This window comes from Cebus imitator, unplaced genomic scaffold (assembly GCF_001604975.1).
Source record: "Cebus imitator isolate Cc_AM_T3 unplaced genomic scaffold, Cebus_imitator-1.0 Scaffold44, whole genome shotgun sequence".
Classification (NCBI taxonomy): domain Eukaryota; kingdom Metazoa; phylum Chordata; class Mammalia; order Primates; family Cebidae; genus Cebus; species Cebus imitator.
This window is the reverse complement of record NW_016107359.1, coordinates 4,913,361-4,934,028: the sequence shown is the minus strand read 5'-3', so window position 1 is coordinate 4,934,028 and position 20,668 is coordinate 4,913,361. Positions and strand designations below refer to the sequence as shown.

The 20,668-nt window shown below is 41.8% G+C and overlaps 1 protein-coding gene across 3 annotated transcripts in view; it reads right to left on the bottom strand.

The window, feature by feature from the left end:
• Window positions 1-20,668, bottom strand: part of MTMR12 (myotubularin related protein 12) — a 91,921-nt gene that overhangs the window by 42,519 nt on the left and 28,734 nt on the right. For all 3 annotated transcript variants that reach the window (XM_017526818.2, XM_017526820.2, XM_017526819.2), the window contains exons 2-5: window positions 7,096-7,156; window positions 4,376-4,518; window positions 2,245-2,317; window positions 1,244-1,374 (exon numbers count right to left, since the gene is read on the bottom strand). In XM_017526818.2, the coding sequence (XP_017382307.1) occupies window positions 1,244-1,374; window positions 2,245-2,317; window positions 4,376-4,518; window positions 7,096-7,156 (408 nt within the window). The remainder of the gene's footprint in view (window positions 1-1,243; window positions 1,375-2,244; window positions 2,318-4,375; window positions 4,519-7,095; window positions 7,157-20,668) is intronic.

Below are 20,668 nucleotides of genomic sequence, written 5' to 3'. Positions count from 1 at the left end.
TCTACCTCAGCCTCCCGAGTAGCTGGGATTACAGGCATGTGCCACCATGCCCAGCTAATTTTTTGTATTTTTAGTAGAGACAGGGTTTCTCCATGTTGGTCAAGCTGGTCTTGAACTCCTGACCTCAGGTGATCCACCCGCCTTGGCCTCTCAAAGTACTTGGACTACAGGCACGAGCCACCGTGCCCAGCCTAATCTGTCAGGTTTTCTAAGAACGCTGAGTTTCTGGGGAAAATTTTAAAACATAGTCTAATTTCTCAAAAACAAAGTTCTAAAAAATGTAAGTGCCATATTAAGTCAGATAGTACAAAACTCTGACATGTCAAACACTTAAAGCTGATATCAGATGATAACCAAGACCCAGCTGTTCTGATCCACTGTTGAGGCCTTCAGGACCTTCTTATAGAAGATAAGGGAAATCAATCAATCTATCATGCTTTCCGTTTTTCTACTGTGTCAAACAAAAGTATATTTGATAAAGTGACTAAAACCATTGTTCAAATTGAAGTTTCTGCCTTCTCAGGAAATTTTCTATATCTATACTATTCTTTTCTCGCTCAAAATAGATACAAGTCACATTTATTATTCTAACTGAACTACCACACTATATTAAAGAAAATTAAGGAGTTACCGCTAAGTGTGCAAACTCACTGTAATCAAGAGAATATACATGAATAGGCCTCCTGCTAGGTCTCCTCTGATGTATTTACCAGCAGAGGGAAAAGTCTGAGATCAATATTTAATAAGAGAAATCTTGGATACAACTGCACTTCAGCCTGGGTGACAGAGCGACACACGGTCTCAAAAAAATATATATATTGGAAATTACAACAAACATCAAATTGATACAACCACTTTCTGAGTTTACTCAGTTGCATATCTCAACCTGCTGTGGCAACCAGGAGATTAGGTTTATTTAGTCTCCAAAAGCACATCTGATGATTTGGCTTTCATTTTCCTCTACTGCTTCCTGACCTGGTTTACCACCTCCCACCATCTAGTGGCTCTGGGAATAAAAACATTATGAACTGAAGTATTAAAGGTAGCATGTGCCAAGATGATACACAGGCATACTTTATCAAATTACCTCTCACCTTCTAATCAAAGAATATGGGATTACAACCAATTTCAAGTTCACAGAGTGAAAGCCTCCCCTCAACCTTCATGCAACATAAGCAAAAACCAGAGCTAGCAGGGAAAACCTGATGGGAAATAAAACCTAAAAACACATGCAACTAGTTACCCTTTTGACTTCCTCTTCTTTTGTGTACCTCAAACAAAACTGGAACACTCGAAGGTCTTTACAGTGGATGATGAGCTTCTCAGGGTATTTCTTCAGTTGTCCAAAGAGAGTTTTCTTTTTCTCATCAAACACTATAGATCAGCAATTAAATCAGAAGGGAAATTCTGTTACACAGCAATAAGTGAATGCTAAAGAAACAAAGTAGATGCTCAACTTCTAGGGATACCTCCCAATGAGAGGAAAGGTGCTGCCTGTCTTTTAAGTGACTGTCAAAGGAAGCCCAATCTCTTCAGTAGGGGCCCTGGTTCTCCGAGAGCAGTTCTTCACTCCTCTGGAGTAAGCACAAGAACAAACAGTCTGGCCACTGTTGGCAGAACTGAATCCAGTGGCCTAAAGAAAACTCACTCTGAAAGCTGAGCTTACAAAAGATGAAAGGGAAATGACTAGATACATGCTTTCATGACAGTCAACTCCTAGGTTTACAGCTAGGACCCCTCTTGATACCCCCTCACTGTCCCAGAATTTGGACTCACTCAACACCTTGGAGTCTTGAGAACATCATAAATGATCACTGAACGATTTCTGAAGATGCCCGAATGCAAAAATAGAGAAGTGGAACAGAGAGAGGCTTGGTAGGAGAGGCTTGTTTAGTCAGAAGAAAAGATATCCTAATGCAACACAACAGATCTTTTTATCAGAGCAGCTTATAAAGTAAAACCTACACAGCAAACTCTGATATCAAAAAGTCTCATCAACATCTAGCATATAATGGCATTGTGTTTAGTATTAGAACAGGTTCCAAGTTCAAGTCCAAGCTCCTCTAGCTAATTAACCCCATATAAACCACTTTACATCTCAATTTTAGCACCTATAAAACAGATTTAAACAAGATTGATGTATGTACAAAAATTTTAGAAAATCATAAATGGTCATAAAAATATTATCAGTATCAGCTAGATTCTCAAAGGTTGGCAACATCCCAAGGAAAAACAGGTACTTACCTCCATAAATCTGATCAACACAGTGGAGCGTAATGTCATTTTCTCCTATAACCTTATTCTTAAATTGAGTTTCCTAGAAAATTCAAAAGGAAACAACTGTGACTTCTCTGCGCACTGTTAGACATTTATAGACAGAGTAATCACCATTCTCTACTTAGATATTAAGAAAAATGGGGGGCGGGTATGGTGGCTCACGCCTGTAATCCTAGCACTTTGGGAGGGTGAGGTGGGTGGATCATGGGGTCAGGAGAGCGAGACCATCCTGGCTAACACAGTGAAACCCTGTCTTTACTAAAAAATACAAAAAAAAGATTAGCCAGGCATGGCGGCAGGCACCTGTAGTCCAGATACTTAGGAGGCTGAGGCAGGAAAATTGCTTGAACATGGGAGTCAGAGGTTGCAGTGAGCCAAGATCGTGCCACGGCACTCCAGCCTGGGCAACAGAGTGAGACTGTCTCAAAAGAAAAAAAAAAAGAAAGAAAAATGGGAAAATGCAGTGACATCCCTAAAAAGGGACAATGAAGTATGTGAGAAAAGCTCCAGATTCATTTTGAGAGAGGGTTTAGTACTGTCACTCAAGCTAGGCTAGAGGGCAGTAGGGTGATCTTGGCTCACTGCAACTTCCACCTCTCAGGCTCAAACCAACTTTGCACCTCAGCCTCCTAAGTAGCTGAGACTACAGGCACACCTGGCTAATTTTTGTGTTTTTTTGTAGACACATGATTTCACCATGTTGTCCAGGCTGGTCTCGAACTCCTGAGCTCAATCAATCCACCAGCCTCAGCCTCCCAAAGTGCTGGGCTACCAGCAAGAGCTACCGCACCTGGCCCAGAACATACCATTTCTGAGCTCCTCCTAGGCAAACCCACCATGCCACACACAATCACTTTGAGAAGTGTGGGGAAGTGATGTACAGGTTAACATTTCTCCACACAAATGTGAATAGGGGATTGACAGAGCAACCTGAAGTCAGCTTCAGGAAGAACAAGAGATTCAAGTTTCTGGTGCATGCTCTCTTTGTACAGGACTATGAACCAAGCCCAAGGCCAGATGGAAGAGACAGCACTGGTGTTATTTAAAAAGCAAGGGAGGTCTGGGACGGTTGGCACACTGGGGCCAGGAAGTGCCTTGGCTGGGTTTCCACTAACATATGGTGCTCTCCTAGTGGTATGGGCAGTTCTCTCCTTACTTGATTGCTCATTCTTCATGAGTAGGAACAAATTTCACAAGGATACTGCTACTAGTTTCAGATTAAACATAAGGTGGGCTGGGTGAGGTGGCTTATGCCTGTAATCCCAGCACTTTGGAAGACCAAGGCAGGTGGATTTCTTGAGCTCAGGACTTTGAGACCAGCATGGGCAACATGGCAAAACCCTGCCTCTCTAAAAATAACAAAAGTAGCCAGGCATGATGGCACATGCCTACAGTCCTAGCTACTCGGGAGGCTTAAGTGGGAAGATTACTGGAGCCACGAATGTGCCACTGCACTCCAACCTGGGTGACAGAGTAAGCACCTGTCTCAAAAAAAATTATTAAAAATAAAACGAAAACATAGTAAACCCAAATTCAAAGGCTGCATTCACCATCAGTTTCATTACTGAACTCTGTTCCTGGGTTTAAGGAAGAGCTTAGTATAGAGAAAACATGGGGAGCTAGTATATTTGGAAGATGTTATTCCAGTGAGTGATATATATATATATATCACTAAAATACAGAAGAAAATTAAAAGCTGACAGTGTCAACACGAGGTCAAAACAAGCCAGTATGACACACGGCACAGGTGAGAAATTTCTAAATGGTCCTGCCACTGAAAGGAGATCCTGAAGGACAGAGAGTAGGCCAGTGATGAGAAGGACTCTGTCTTTTGTGTGTATTTATATGGGGCAGCAGGGACGGTGGGGATGGTGGGAAGAGGAGTAACTGAGCAGCTGGGGGAAAAAAGACACCAGAGCCACAACTGTACTATTCCCCTCAAACTTCACCAAATGCAGCTCGTACATACAGGATTTCTGTCCCTTGTGTTTATGGGTGTTGGGGGGTAGAGTAATTGAGAAACTGGGGTGGGGGGAAGACAATGGAATCACAAGTGCACTATTCCCTGAAAACTCTGCCAAATGCAGCCCAGACATACATCATTATCCAATGTAGATTCATCATCGCCCAAGAAGGCAATCTTGAAGTCTGTGCAGACAAGCCTCCCGTAGACCCCATGCTGACTGGAATCTTCCTGGACATACTTCAGTACTGTGCTGGCTTCACAAAGCACCTGTTCACCTGTTGGAAACAAAAAGAAGTCTTCCTTAGAGTTCTCAGGGAACATACAATATGCAAATCCTAAAGGCTTTCGAGCCCTATTTACATAAGGACAAACATACAGTACAACTCAGAGCTTCAGAACTTCACACTTTTCAGCATGGCAGGAGCTGCAAAAACGTAGGAGAGAAGATGAGGCAGAGTGGGAACCACCAAGTAGTGAAACTCAAATGGCTCAGATACACCTCCATGCTGGACATTTCTCTATCTTCTCACTGGGAATAATGGAAATTTCCGAATAGGTACTAATGATCTGAGTTGCACTTTCATGCAGAGATCTTAGTGTTTTCATTACTTTGACCCAAGCAGATGTTTCATAGAAGCAATTATAGATGGGCTTGCCCCAGTCTGCCCTAAAAGATGCAGATCTCAAGCCCACTTTTCTGTGAGAGGGGGTAGTTTCTAATACTGGAAGTGCCGAGAGAGAGAGCAGTGGTGTCTCCCTGGCCATGGGGCTTCCAGGCAGCTTCCATAGACCAAGAAGTACTGCAGCCTTCCACAGCATGACCACTCTTGTTCTGGCTCCACACTGGGAGGAAAACAGAGGTCAGAGGTTTGTGGGGGAAAAGCGTGTTTCCTCTCATTCTTAGTTAAGCATATTTCCTTTCAATGCGTCACCTCTCCTGCTCGATCTGCAGCACCCAGCCCACGTGAAAGCTGCAGCCCCTGGAGACAGAAAGTATCCTTCCTTGCAGTCAGAAAGATGAGAAATGGGGAACAGGTAAGTATTCTCTGCCTTCTGGAAGCAGAGGAGCTCATGCGGGCACGAAAAACAGAAGACTGTGGCAGAAATGAAAAACTATAAATGTTTTGCAACAACAAAAAAGCCCAAAGGATTTTTCTTCTCATGCAACAGATAACCATCTTCTCCTTGGAATCTCCCTCTCAACAGCTCCTTCAAGGTCTTTAAATTTACTTTTTGGCTTAAAATTTATTTAGTTTAGCTTTCAATATGAAATCAAAGAAGAGTTTCAGACACTCAGAAGGGACACGTATCATGGTGTTTTTCCCTCATTTTCAAAAGGTTAATTACCTCTGGCTGAAAAACTAAGGAAATAGCAGAAGATGGCTCAGTCACTAGGTCAGCCTCTCAAGAGATCAGTTCAAAGGAAATAATGAAGACAGAGCCTCATTAGGATTTAAAATAGTCCCAGAAAAAGTGTCTCTACTAAGTCCATAGTGGAAGACATGTGAGCAAGGCTCCCTGTGCTTTCAACTCTCAACGTGAAACACCTTTTAACGGTGAGGCTCTCCCTAAGACCAGGTCAGCCCCCTCCCATGCTCATGTACTAGAGACCAGAAATTAGCATGCACTAGCTAATACAACATTCCTGGTGAGACCCTCTGCAAACATGGCATGCTGCCCCATAGTAATCAGCTGGTTTATATCAGATCACAGTCTAGAATCACAAGAGTTGGGAGCTAAAAATGATCTTTGTCTAGTTTATGGAACTAGGCTCAGAGAAGTTAACTGTGAACTCACCACTGCACACCTACACCTAGATGAAACTGCGAAGTAATTCAGGAGAGGGGAGAATATGCATAATGCTGAGCTAAAAATAAAATTTCCAAATCTATAACCCCAAGAAGAGGAAAAACAAGAGGAGACAGAAAGTAACGTTTAAGTCATCATTATAGGAAAAAAAGCCTTTGATATTTAAAAACATCAAAAAAAGTTATAGGATTCTTTTACCAAATAAGGTGGATCAGTCAGAAACTTGCACAGATTTATATCCCCTCAATAAACTGAAATAAAATAAAAAGTGGCAGAATGAAGCCTGTATTGTTTTGGGAAAATGTACCTAAAAAAACTTATTTAAAAAAAGCTATTTGGAATTAGGAAAAAGAAAGTGAAAAAAGAATTAAATACACGGATCACAGAATATCCCATATATGGAGAGGATACGCCACCAAGTAGTTTCTATTCCTGAACGCAGAAATGATTAAAACTTAAGTTAAAGTCACTGTCTTTAACAATTGCCCTGTGGCAATGACCACAGGGCGAAGTGCGGGCAGCCCCCGGGTTGGTAAATCCCAGTATCCCCAATATACATGCTCACATGCACAAGTGGATATAGACCAACAGGTGAGGCCACCCACCACTGGTTGCCTTGGGAGACCATGGTGGCTGCATTGTTCACAGGCAGCTACAGACTTGGACAGCAGGAAGAGAGTATAGGGTGTAGAGTTCTGTAGGGAATTGAGGTTTTCCTGATTGGGGGTCAGCATACTGGAAGAGGCCATGTAGAATGGCCTGAAAAAGGCCTCATATGCTTGTAAAAGCAGTGAGAATATCTCAGGTTTATTTTCACCAGCTTGAGGGAAAAGGAAACAAGAAAAATTCTTTCTAGATGTTGTAATACTCAGACCCAGGTGCGTAGTTATTGAACTAAAAACCTTGATATTTTTGTCTAATTCATTACTGTTATATGTGAGAGGATGAAAACAAAGGAGTTTAAATATAGCAAGGCTAGGGATGATGTAATTTATCACTGGCTTTGCCTTGCATAGGAGTTACTATGCTAACATGACAGTTACCTGGCAACAAGTGAAGAGTTACTTCCTTCTCTGTTACTTCCTTTTCATTTGTGTGAATTTCCTAAAAGAGAAGAGCAAAGGATATTTTTCTTTGTTTAAGGGTTTAAAATGAATAACATTAAGCCATGCTTTCAGAATACACACTAAAATATCACATACACCCAGGAGCTTTTCGTTTATTTTACAAGTTAGATACTTTTTAAAAACGTTTTTAACTAAAGGAAGACAGAAAATTCCAACAAGTTATGGATATTCAATGTATTAAACTAATTATTTAGGACTGATAACTACTAGCTGTCCCAACAGAGGGGGAGGGGTGTGCACTCCTTATCTAAGAAACAACTTGAAGTGTTGCACAGCAAAGCAGGGCTGCTCAAGCACAGAATCAGAAAGAAAAGAGATGGCCCGGCCCGGTGGCTCACACCTGTAATCCCAGAACTTTGGGAGGCTGAGGTGGGCAGATCACTTGAGGTCAGGAGTTCGAAACCAGCCTGGCTAACATGGCGAAACTCCGTCACTACTAAAAATACAAAAATTAGCTGGCTGTAGTGGTGTGCACCTGTAATCCCAGCTACTTGGGAGGCTGGGGCAGGAGAATTGCTTGAATCCCAGAGGTGGAGGTTGCAGTGAGCCGAGATCCTGCCACTGCACTCCGGCCTGGGTAAGAGTGAGATTCTGTCTCAAAAAAAAAAAAAAAAGAAAGAAAAGAGACGACATGCCACAGCATGATCCCCTCTCCTTCCAGTGAGGACCAAGGGTTAAAAGCAAAAGATATGTGTTCTTCAGAGAATATGGACATATATATAAGGCCCAGAGATAAGCATAGGAAAACATGGATGTATCAAGTCAGTATTGATCCAGCTGATCTATAGCACACCAGGGCTCATAAAGAGAGCTGGAACATTCTTTGTCCATTCTAAGTTACCTAAAACCACAAGACAGTGCCAAGAGGTACAATCATTTGTAAAGGAGAATCAAGGCCAGATTCTGGGTCACTGCTTCTCAGTAAAAATATATTCAAGGGCCTCTATTTGGGGCTCAGTATTTATTGGATACTCAAAGATAATTAATTACAAACATTAGTGAATAGACCAAAGTGATGATCACCTCTGGCTGTTAAAAAAGACATGGCTGTTAACATAACAAAGAGACACACCATGGGCCTCCTAATAAAGTGTACCACACCATCCATGAAGTGTTCTTGCCAAAATCTCTAACCTCCATCTGCTTGAACTTCCATGGCAATCAGCCAATTTATCAGAAACACTGGGACAGAGAAACATGTCAAATAATACAATGGGGATGCAATCAGTCAAATTCTGACTGTGGAACATTCTATACTACACAACCAGTTTTATCAACAAATAAAATTAGATTTTTTTTTTCCTTTTTTGGTAGAAGGCCCTGGGTAGGAAGTTTTCTGAATTTGTTAATTCAGACTAAAATATGGCATTAGAAGAAACTTGGGTACAGCCCATCTTGAGGCTGAAGAAAAATGTTATGGCTTTTCCTGGGAACTCATTTTTGAACATGGTGTATTTTGGAGGTAACTAAGATGCCAATAAACCAAGTCCCTCTGAGGCAGTGCTTCTCATATTTGGGGCGGTCAGATTACATGGGGAGCTTATTATCTAAACAGATTCTCAGGCACCCATAAGCCTGCAGACTTATAGTGCAGGGATGCAGGCTGATGCCCTGGTTTTGTAAAAAGCTGCCCAAATGATGCTGATGTAATGGTCTGGGCTTAAGCAAGAGGAACTATTCCTGCATGTTAAAAGCTATGAGTGTTTTGGTAATTTAAAAATTCTTGGCTGAGTGCGGTGGCTCACACTTGTAATCCCAGCACTTTAGGAGGCTGAGGCAGGCAAATCACCTGAGGTCAGGAGTTCGAGACCAACATGGCCAACATGGCAAAACCCTCCATCTCTACTAAAAATACAAAAAATTAGCCAGCTGTGGTGGCAGGCACCTGCAATAACAGCTGCTCGGGAGGCTAAGGCAGGAGAATCGCCTGAAGCCAGGAGGCAGAGGTTGCAGTGAGCCAAGATTGCGCCATTGCACTCCAGCCTGGGCAACAAAAGCAAGACTTCATCTCAAAACAAAACAAAAAAATTATCACTGAGAGTTTTCCTCATGTAACATTGACAAAGAACTAAATTAAAGCATAATTTTTTTTTTTTTTTTTTTTTTTTTTTTTTTGAGACGGAGTCTTGTTCTCTTACCTAGGCTGGAGTGCAGTGGCATGATCTTGGCCTGGCTAATTTTTGTATTGTTAGTAGAGATGGGGTTTCACCATGTTGGTCAGGCTGGTCTCAAACTCCTGACCTCGTGATCCACCTGCCTTGGGCTCCCTAAGTGCTGGGATTACAGGAGTGAGCCACTGCGCCCAGCAAGCACAATTATTTTTGACAGCTTCTATCATCTTTCTCTGAGGAGAGAGTAGAGCTACTCATTAAATTCAATTGGCTGTTAGAACACTAGAGAGGTCATCTTGACTAAAAATTAGACTTCAGCCCAAACACTGGTGCAAACTTGGAGAAGACTAGCCTAATGTTATATCAGCAGAAAGAATTTATAAGATTCAAAACTACCTATATTAATTCTTGAAATGGTTAGTGAGATTCCTTAATTTTTTGTAGAGATGAGGTCTTGCTATGCTGCCCAAGGTGGTCTCAAACTCCTGGCCTCAAGCAATCCTCTCACCTTGGCCTCCCAAAACATGAGGATTACAGCCATGAGCCATTCCGCCTGGCCAGATTCTTTCTTTACATTCCAGAAACAAAATATTCAGGGGACACCATTTAGGATTCTGTCCTACCAATACTCCCTTTCCTCAGACTACTGCTGCCTGCTCCCATAACCCTGTGGAGCATACCACCTCCCCACAAGTCAACTGCATGGGGAAATGAATAAGCACAATGGCCCCACATACACTGGGCTAATCATTTCCTTTCTCCTTTATCTTTGGCTCCCACAAATGTCTTTCAGGAAGGACTAAGAGATACTAACGAAGCTAGCTACCTGAACTATAGAGTTGTACATTTGGCCACAAATATGGGGAAACACAGAAGGCCGTTCTACAGAAAACAGACACATGAGGAGGATCTGGCCTGGACTCCCATGGCTTTCCAGGCTTTTGTGAGGCCTGAACACACCTTGGGCCACAGTTCCATAATTCACATCTGTGTCTGTATCTTTATAATAAATTTCATTGTTGGGGCCGGGTGTGGTGGCTCATGCCTGTAATCCTAGCACTTTGGAAGGTTGAGGTGGGCAGATCATTTGAGGTCGGGAGTTCAAGACCAGACTGGCCAACATGGTGAAACCTCATCTCTACTAAAAATGCAAAAATTAGCCAGGTGTGGTGGTGCACACCCGTAATCCACTGCACTTCAGCCTAGGTGACAGAGTGAGACACGATCTCCAAAAAAACAACAAAAAATTCTGTTGTTGGCATATATTAGCCAGAGTGGGTTTCTATTAATTGTCACCAAAGACACTGACTTAGGTCAATAGCATTAATAACAGAGAAACCACACACGTCACCCAACATATCAATGTACAATATATATAGTGCCACAGGATTAGGAACTAATGTTACAGCCACCGCCTCACAGGTAAGACTGGTAGAGGAGAGTCAGATGCCAGAAATAGCACTACTGCCTCAAGTGCCTCAAGTGTGTGGGTTTTAGATGGGGTAAGGATGTATGAGGTTTCCAAACAGTAAGGCCCTCAAAGAATTTTGCCATTATTCAGCTGATAGAAACACCCCCTGAATGGCTTTCCTTGGCTGCTACCACCACATTCCCTGTATGACTTCTCTGGGTGTAGTGGCACACACCCCACCCCACCCCCCTAAACACACATTGGATAAAGCAGAAAGTGACTTTAAAAACTTAAAACAACAATAACAACAACAAACCCACATCATTCCTGGCCTTGCCATTTCTAAACTAAGTTATATGTATATATATACATAAATACATATATACACACACACATACATTCTTTTTTAAAGTGGAAGATGCTATGCCTCTACAGATAGCTGAAGTTTGTACAAGGACAGGGAGAAGGTCATTTATAAGAGACAGAGATAATTAAAATGAATTATTACCAAGTGCTAGGTACTGGGCCCTGAAGGATTAACAGTAGCTTGCAGTTCAGGAGAGAGACTAGATAATCCCAACATGCAACACGATGGATGCCATAATAAAGGTGTTGATATACAGACATGAGAGCACAAAACAGGGGCACCTAACTGTAGGAAGACTAACAGAGGGAGAGAAGATGGGGAGACTGTCCACAGCAGTCCTTCTAGGGAAGTGGCTCATATGAAAAGTGCCAGAGTTCAGTAAGTAGACAAGCAGAAAGGAGAAGAAAGACAAGAGAAAAGAAAGAAAAGAAGATGTAACCCAGGGAGTTAAGTCATGTGAGACAGGCGAGAAATATGGCTGGAGGTGGGTCACAGCCTAAAGGAATGTGCATGCCATACTGAATTTGGTCTTTATCCAGTGGGCAGTGCCAGGGAGCAACTGAAATATTTTACAGAGAGTGAATTAAGCACATAGTATTTACCATTTCCAATAAATGTCTTTCAGGAAAAAGCCCAGGACTAAACCAGGATCCTGGGTGGGTTCCAGCCTACAAAGACTTCAGGAGGACCGTAGGCAAGTTCCCTGGTCTCGGTGTCCTCATCCAAAAGAATGGATAGAAGCGTATTGCCCACTTTATGAGACAATGCATGAGAGCCTACGCAAGGGTAAAAATTATGATATAGAAGTGAGTCTGAGCGTCTGTGTCCAGAAAGAGTCAGTGCCCTTGGTGGCTTTCCCTCACTAAAAACTGGAAAGGAATATTCTTGTAAACCCACTCCCTCAATTCCAAATTACTTGGTCAGAGCATATAATCGTATTTTCAGGAATGAATACCAATCTACTACAGCATTTCCTAGAAGAAAAAAAGTGGCTGGGGACCTTTTCCCACACACCCTCTTTATCAAGTGCCCCAAAAGCGATAGTACACATTTTTCATTGTAAAAGCACTGACGACTCTTCTTCCCTTTAATAATGTTAAGTATGTTTTAATGTTGGTCCCAGACTGCTGGCCAAAAATTGATGTGACAGAGAAAAGGGAAACCTCAAAAAGCAATTAAGTCATCCAGGAGCCACATATTTGCCACTTATTTTGTGAAGCAAGTGGTGATTTCAACATCGGAAGGGGATGACAGAAAAGCCACCAAGATTCCTAACAGCACTCAACTTTCTAAAAAAACTGCTACTATTCATCAGATTTCCTTCAGCATTGCAGACAGGGAAAGGAGAGGTCAAAATAACATAACAAGATGCACACTGGTGCTGAATAGCCAGCATCTAAAAAAGGTAATCTAATCATCAAATATATGTGAGTCCCTGCCTCAAATGCCAATAAATAAATAACAAATGATATTCCTCCAAAGCCTGGAACATATTGCAAACTCACCTATTTGGAATATTGCCAAAAATCAAAAGTCAAAAAGGCTCCTATAGTAACAGATGCATCTAAGGTTGTGCTTAGTGGTCAAAGCCCCCTACAATCTGTCTTCTAGCTCAACTGCATGCTTTTAGTAATGACTGACAGCCAGCTACCATGTGCCAGGTAAGTACTCTTCATTAGAATCTCATTAATCCTCACAATAACTCTAGGACAGGCATGCGTTGCTTTATTGCACCTCACTTCACTGTGCTTCACAGATATTGCACTTTTTGCAATGGAAGTTATGTGGCAACCTGGTGTGGAACAAGGCTATCAGTGCCGTTTTTCCTACAGCGCATGCTGACTTCTTATCTCTGTGTCACATTTTGACAATTACTGTAATATTTCAAACTTTTTCATTATTATATCTGTTATGATGATCCGTGATCAGTGATCATTAATGTTACTATGCTAATTGCTTTGGGGCATCATGAATCATGTCCACATACGATGGCAAACGTAATCAATAAATGTTACATGTTTTCTGACTGCTTCACCACCCAGCTGTTTACCATGTCTCTTCTCCTTGGGCTTCCATATTTCCTGAGACACAACACAACAACATCGAAATTAGGATAACTGATAACTCTATAATGGCCTCTAAGTGTTTAGGTGAAAGGAAGAATAGCTTGTCTCCCATTTTGAATCAAAAGCTAGATAAGATTAAGCTTAGTGAGGAAGGCCAAAAGTGAGGCCTCTTGTGCCAGTTAGCCAAGTTGTGAATGCAAAGGAAAAACTCTTGAAGGAAATTAAAAGTGCTACTCCAGTGAACATATGAAGGCTAAAAAAGTAAAACGTCTTACTACTGATATGGAGAAAGTTTGAGTGGTCCCTTAAGCTAAAGCCTAATCCATAGCAAGGCTCTAGCTCTCTTCAATTCTGTGAAGGCTGAGAGAGGTGAGGAAGCTCCAGAGGAAATGTCTGAAGCTAGCAGAGGTTGGTTCATGAGGTTTAGGAAAGGAAACTATTAACAAAAAAATGCAAGGTGAAGCAGCCACTGCTGATGTAGACGCTGCAGGAAGTTAGTCAGAAGATCTAGCTAAGATCATTGATAAAGGTCGCTACAGTAAACAGATTTTCAGTGGAGACAAAACAGCCTTTTATTGAAGACAGATGCCATCTAGGACTTTTATAGTTAGAAAGGAGAGGCCAATGAAATGATTCAAAGTTTCAAAGGATAACTGACTGTTAGGAGCTAATGCAGCTGGTGACTTGCTGTTGAAGCCAATGCTCATTTACCATTCAAAATAAATATGCTACATCTCATCTGTCTGTGCTCTATAAATGAAACAACAAAGTCTGGATGACAGGACATCTGTTTACAGCATTGTTTACTGAATATTTTACAACCACTGTTGAGATCTACTGATCAGAAAAATTAATTCCTTTCAAAATACTACTGCTCAAAATATTACTGCTTATTGACAATGCACCTGGTTGCCCAAGAACTCTGATGAAAATGTACAAGGAGATTTATGTTGTTTTCATGCCTACTAACCCAACGTCAATTCTGCAGACCCATGATCAAGGAGTAATCTTGATTTTCCAGTCTTACTGTTTAAGAAATAGATTTTGTAAGGCTATAGGTGCCGTAGATAGTGATTCCTCTGATTCATCTCAGCAGAGTCAATTGGAAATCTTCTGGAAAGGATTTACTATTCTAGATGCCATTAAAAACATTCACAATTCATGAGAGGAGGTCATAATAGCAACATTAACAGGAGTTAAGAAGTTGATTCCAACTCTCATAGATTGGCTTTGAGAGGTTCATCAGTGGAGGAAGTAACTGCAAATGTGGTAAAAACAGCAAGAGAATTAAAATTACTGATAAAAGTTGAGCTTGAAGATGGACATGAACTGCTTCAATCTCATGACACTGAAAAAGTGAGAAATAACCCAGAGTACTAGAAAAAACAGGTGAAAGTTGCTTCTTATGGATGCACAGAGAAAGTAGTTTCTTTCTAACTGGCCAGGCGCAGTGGCTTTTGTCTGTAAGTCCAGCATTGTCGGAGGTCAAGGTGGGCATATCATTTGAGCTCAGGAGTTCAAGACCAGCTTGGGCAACACAGCAAAACCCCATCTCTACAGAAAGTACAAAAACTTAGCTAGGCATGGTGGCATACACCGGTAGTCCCAGCTACTTGGGAGGCTAAGATGGGAAGATGACTTGAGCCTGGGACAGGGAAGTTACAGTGAGCTTAGACAGAGCCACTGCACTTCAGCCTGGGCAACAGAGTGAGGCCCTGTCTCAAAGAAGAAAAAAAAAAAAAAAAAAAGGAAGTGGTTTCTTGAGATGGAATCTATTCTTGATGAAGATGCTGTGAACGTTGTGGAAATGACAACAAAGAATTCAGAAATATATATAAATTTGGTTGACAAAGCAGCAGCAGTGTTTGAGAAGACTGACTCCAATTTTGATAGAAGTTCTACTGTAGGTAAAATGCTATCAAACATCATCACATACTACAGAGAAATCTTTCATGAAAGGAAGAGTCAATCAATGCAGCAAATTTCATTGCTGTCGTATCTTAAGAAATTGCCACAGCCACTCCATCCTTCAGCAACCACCACCTTGATCAGTTGACAGCCATCAACATCAAAGCAGGATCCTCCACCAGCAAAGATTATGACTTCCTGAAGGCTCAGATAACTGTTAGCACTTTTTGGCAATAAGATACTTTGAAATTAAGGTAATGTACATTTTTTTTTTTTGAGACAGAGTTTCACACTTGTTGCCCAGGCTGGAGTGCAATGGTGTGATCTTAGCTCACTGCAACCTCCGCCTCCCAGGTTCAAGCGATTCTCCTGCCTCAGCCTCCCAAGTAGCTGCGATTATAGACATGCCACCGCACCCTAATAATTTTGTATTTTTAGTAGAGACAGGGTTTCTCCATGTTGGTCAGGCTGGTCTTGAACTCCCAACCTCAGGTGATCCACCCACCTCAGCCTCCCAAAGTGCTAGAATTACAGGTGTGAGACACTGTGCCTGGCCCTGTACATTTTTTAATACATAACGCTATTGCACACTTAATGCACTAAAACATATGCACTGGGAAAGAAAAAATTTGTGTGATTCACTTTTCTTTTCTTTTTTTTTTTTGAGATGGAGTCTCACTCTGTCACCCAGGCTGAGTGCAGTGGCGTGATCTGGGCTCACTGTACCTCCATCTCCTGGGTTCAAGTAATTCTCCTGCCTCAGCCTCCTGAGTAGCTGGGATTACAGGCGTGCATCACCATGCCTGGCAGACTCACTTGATTTTTTTATTGTTATTATTTTTTGAGATGGAGTCTTGCTTTGTCACCCAGGCTGGAGTGCAGTGGTGTGATCTCAGCTCACTGCAATCTTTGCCTTGCATGTTCAAGTGATTCTCCTGCCTCAGCCTCCCAAGTAGCTGGAACTACAGGTGTGCGCCACCACATCAGGACAATTTTTATATTTTTAGTAGAGATGGGGTTTCGCCATGTTGGCCATGCTGGTCTCGAACTTCTGACCTCAGGTGATCGCCTGCCTCAGCCTCCCAAAGTGCTGGGATTACAGACATGAACCACTGTGACTAGCCTCTCACTTTATATTTATATTCACTTTATTGTGGTGGTCTGGAACTAAACTCAAAACATCTCCAATGTGTGCCTCTCCTAGTATTATCTACATTTTACATATGTGGAGACTGAGGCTTAAATAGCATCAAGAGGTTCAGTAACTTGTTTGAGGTATTATTTTTAAAAAGTAAGTTATGGCTGGGCATGGCAACTCACACCTATAATCTTAACACTTTGGGTGGCCGGGGTGGGAGGACTGCTTGAGCTCAGGAGTTTGAGACAGGCGTAGGAAACAGTGAGACTCATCTCTACAAAACAAACAATTAAAAAATCATTCAGGCATGGTAGTACACACCCGAAGTCCCAGGTACCTGGAGGGCTGAGGTGAGATGATCACTTGAGGCCAGGAGGTCAAGGCTGCAGTGAGCCATGACTGCACCACTGCATTCCAGCCTGGAAAACAGAGTAAGACCCTGTCTCAAAAAAAAAAAAAAAAAAGTTACTAACCAAGGAGCTCCAAGCCCCACTGAACTCAGAGCCTATATTCCTCACTGTTATGTACCAATTCTACCAAACAAGGTCTCCAGTTTTCCATTGTAAAAGAGAAAATCACTGTAGCATCCATTGCTTGTAAAGGAAACTCTTACTACAAAACTGATCAGAACAAATAAGAAAAATTCCATTAGGAGAACTGTACTTCACGTTCAAGGATCTGTCACGCACACCAGCAGTTCCCAATCTTTTTGGAGCCAGGGTTTGGTTTCACAGAAGACAATTTTTCCATGGACCTGGGGGTCCCTGCAGGGGGGCAGGGGATGATTTTGGGATGAAACTGTTCCACCTCAGATCATTAGACATTAGATTCTCATACGGAGTGTATAACCTGGATCCTTTGCATGTGCAGTTCACAACAGGGTTCGCGCTCCTACGAGAATCTAATGCCGCCACTGATCTGACAGGAGACGGAGCTCAGGAGGTAATGTTTGTGGCCCCTACTCCTACATTCACCTCTTGCTATGCCGCCAAGGAGTAGTACCAGTATGTGGTCTAGGTGTTGGAGACTCCTGACATACAGGACAAAAGCACATGGATGTTAAAGTCAACCACCACTCCTGAAGACCTGCTGAGAGCTAGCCTGGTGGTTTTTACTTCACTGGTTCTCGAAAAGTCAATTATTTGGATTCTTACCAAGTTCACATACAGAGTACACATCATCTCAAATGTGTAATGATCCTGGGGCTCCTTAGGAGAGGCATGAAAAGGGCAAGGCTCTGCCAGAAAGATCTTAAAAAGAACTGTGGTGGGGGTGTGTGCGGGTACAATGAAGCTCTCACAGATCAAAATGCTTATAAATGCTCCTATCACCAGCTTTGAATCAAAAACTGAAATCCTTGTTCTCAGATTAATTTCCTCCAGCTGGAGGGGCAAATTCCAAGATGCAACATCCCTAAAGGTTCCAAAGCAATTTCTTTCCATTGCATTTGATACCAAAGTGCTAAAAGGACACAACGCAGACATTTCATTTCCTAAAAGTTGCCCTACTTTTCTAGAATGAACACTTAATACTCATTTTTTCAACTAAATAGAAAATCTGAGGGAGAAAAATGTATTTGCATCTACATATTAGGTGGGTATCCATGTATAACTTAAAACAAAAATTTTTAAAGTAGAAAGTTGTATTTTTTATACAGCATAGCACTAATAATTTAAGTTTTTGTCTTTCTCCATATCTCTCCAATCTTTTCTCTGTATATATACTAAAAAGAGAAAGAATACAGATCTGGGGGCCACAGTCCAAATACGGCTCTGGCATCCACAGACATGACCTTGCTCATGTCATTTAAACCGACTGAGCTTCAGTTTCCTCCAGTATAAAATGGAAAAAATACTACCTAGTATGAGGACTTTATGTACTTGGTAATGTAATTTGTTATAACTGTTGGGGGTAGCACAACCTGTGCTGCTTCTTGATTTCCTTTCATGAGTAAACAAAAAGTAAAGGAATTATTCAAGAATCTGTCAGCAGGGCGTGGTGGTTCATACTGCTAATCATAGCACTTTGGAAGGCCGAGGTGGGTGGATCACATAAGGTCAGGAGTTTGAGAACAGTCTGGCCAACATGGTAAAACCACATCTCTACCAAAAATACAAAAACTAGCCTGCCATGGTGGCATGTGCCTGCAATCCCAGCTACTCAGGAGGCTGACGCACAAAAATAGCTTGAACCCGGGAGGCGGAGGTTGCAATGAGCTGAGATTGCTCCACTGCACTCCAGCCTGATCTCGTTACATGAGACCAATAACGTCTACTTTTCGTCCAATCCTGTTTCCCATATTAAACTAAATTGACTCTACTCAGCAGGTCTCACAACTCTTTTTTCTGTGGATCAGGAATTCCTGAAATTAGCAACACTCTAGTTGGCCCTAATTCCATAAGACTTTAACTACATTAGGAATATCTGAAGCCATGGAAAAAGAAGTGGCATTTTTCTACTAATAGGATTTATCTTCTAGCAGCCCACTATGATTTAGGTCTGGTCATTACGCATCTTATCTTTTGCAACAGAAAGCACTTTGAACCTTCTACAAGACCGAAAGAGTAGACCAACGGCTTTCTTAAGAGACCACATCCGAGGAAGGGCCTGCTTGGGCATGCACACACACAAAAACACTTTCTCAGCTACTAATTTTGTTGACAGTAGATCAAACTGCTGAAAGGTGGTAACAAATTGAGAATAGAAACATATATGCACTGGAGCACTGGAATTTAAGGTGCCACACTGTACTCAATCATCACTAGTATCTAATCCTTCTCTGGTTAATACTTCAAAAAAATTAGAAATATACACTATGCAATTCTTACAGATAATCAACCCAGGAAAAAACAAATACAATCATCACTACTATCCTTGCATCCCCCCTCAAATAAAAATAAACACCAGTCCCAAGAAGAGAAATAACCTAGAGGACCCCAAAACATCAGGGTATACAAATAAGAATCATAAAGAAATCCTACCCTCAAAAATATGTTTAATTGGAGTTTTTCTTTGAATTTGGTTTTCAGAAGTTACCTGTCTGGATGGGTAAGAAGGACAGAATGGAGAGTATTCACTGGCAATGTCTGTAGTCTCTTCATCCCTATATTTCACAATCGCTTTTTGAATTCCACAAAGAAAACAAAGAACTGACAAATAACGAGCTAATATATTTCAATATTCTTAAAAGAAAACAGACGTACCATTATTTGCTTGTTGATCCCAGGAGAATGAACTTAGCTGAATGAAGGAGAGGCGCGGTGGATACCAACAAGCGTACACAGAGGAGCACCTGTGTCTGGATGTGCTGAGTCCTACCGACATCTGGATCTTAGAGTGAGTGTACCTAAAATTCCCATATGTGCATCCTACTCCTAACCATGCTGTATTCTGAATGTGTATAAGCTGTTGTCTTCGTTGGCAAATTTGCTGGACGAGTGATTAAAGGCTGTCTAACTTTTACAACTGAATGAGTAAATATAATCTCTTCCTTAGCGGCATTACAAATTACTACACTGTGACCAAGAGTCACTTGTGGACTGTAGAAATCACAAATGTCCAATCTGTGAATGCCAAAGTCTACTGCTCCTTTTTCCAAAGTACGTACAGGGCCAGCCCTTACTGAGGTTGAGAAGTGAATAACAACAAACATTTCTTGGACTGTAAGTGCCAGCTACTGTTTAAAAAGCTTTATATTTATTTACTAACTCATTTATATTTATTAACTCATTTAATCCTCACAGCAAACCTTTGCAATAGAGTTATTATACCCATGATTGTCTCCATTTTACAAAGGAGGATACCCTGCTAGTATGTGGCACAGGTGAAAGTCAAACCCAGGTATCCTGGCCCAGTCTGCGTTCTTATTCAATGCCACACTGTCATGTGGAAAGAAGAAATGAAAGGAAAAAGGATAAACAAGGCAGAATGATCAGTGAAGGGCCTGCCAGACCCACCCGAAACCAGGTCAAAGTAAGCAACACAAAGTGACCAGGGAAAGTGGAATGAAAGTTATAGAGAGGCCAAAGGAAGCTAAAGGGAAACAACAACAAAAGACACCTACACCCAACCTAAATGACACTGGTCAGCTGCATGGAGAAGAACCTCAAGGCTCCTTAACACCTGCTGAAAGAGTTACTCTTATAAGACTCACTCCACTGGGTCCTCTGAGGTAAGAGTTTCTAATTTTCATCCCAACCAACTCTTGAGAGTTCAGTGAGACTCCAGGAAAGGCTCTAACCATGAATAACGCTGGTATGTATGACTGAGCAATTCTTGCTTCCTCTCAAGTATAGTCTTGGCCAGGCGCAGTGGCTTGTGCCTGTAATCCCAGCACCGTTGGATGCCAAGGTAGATGGATTGGATCACTTGAGCTTGGGAGTTCGAGACAAGCTTGGGCAACATGGCCAAACTTCATTTCCACAATTTTTTTTTTTTTTTTTGAAACGGAGTTTCGCTCTTGTTACACAGGCTGGAGTGCAATGGCGC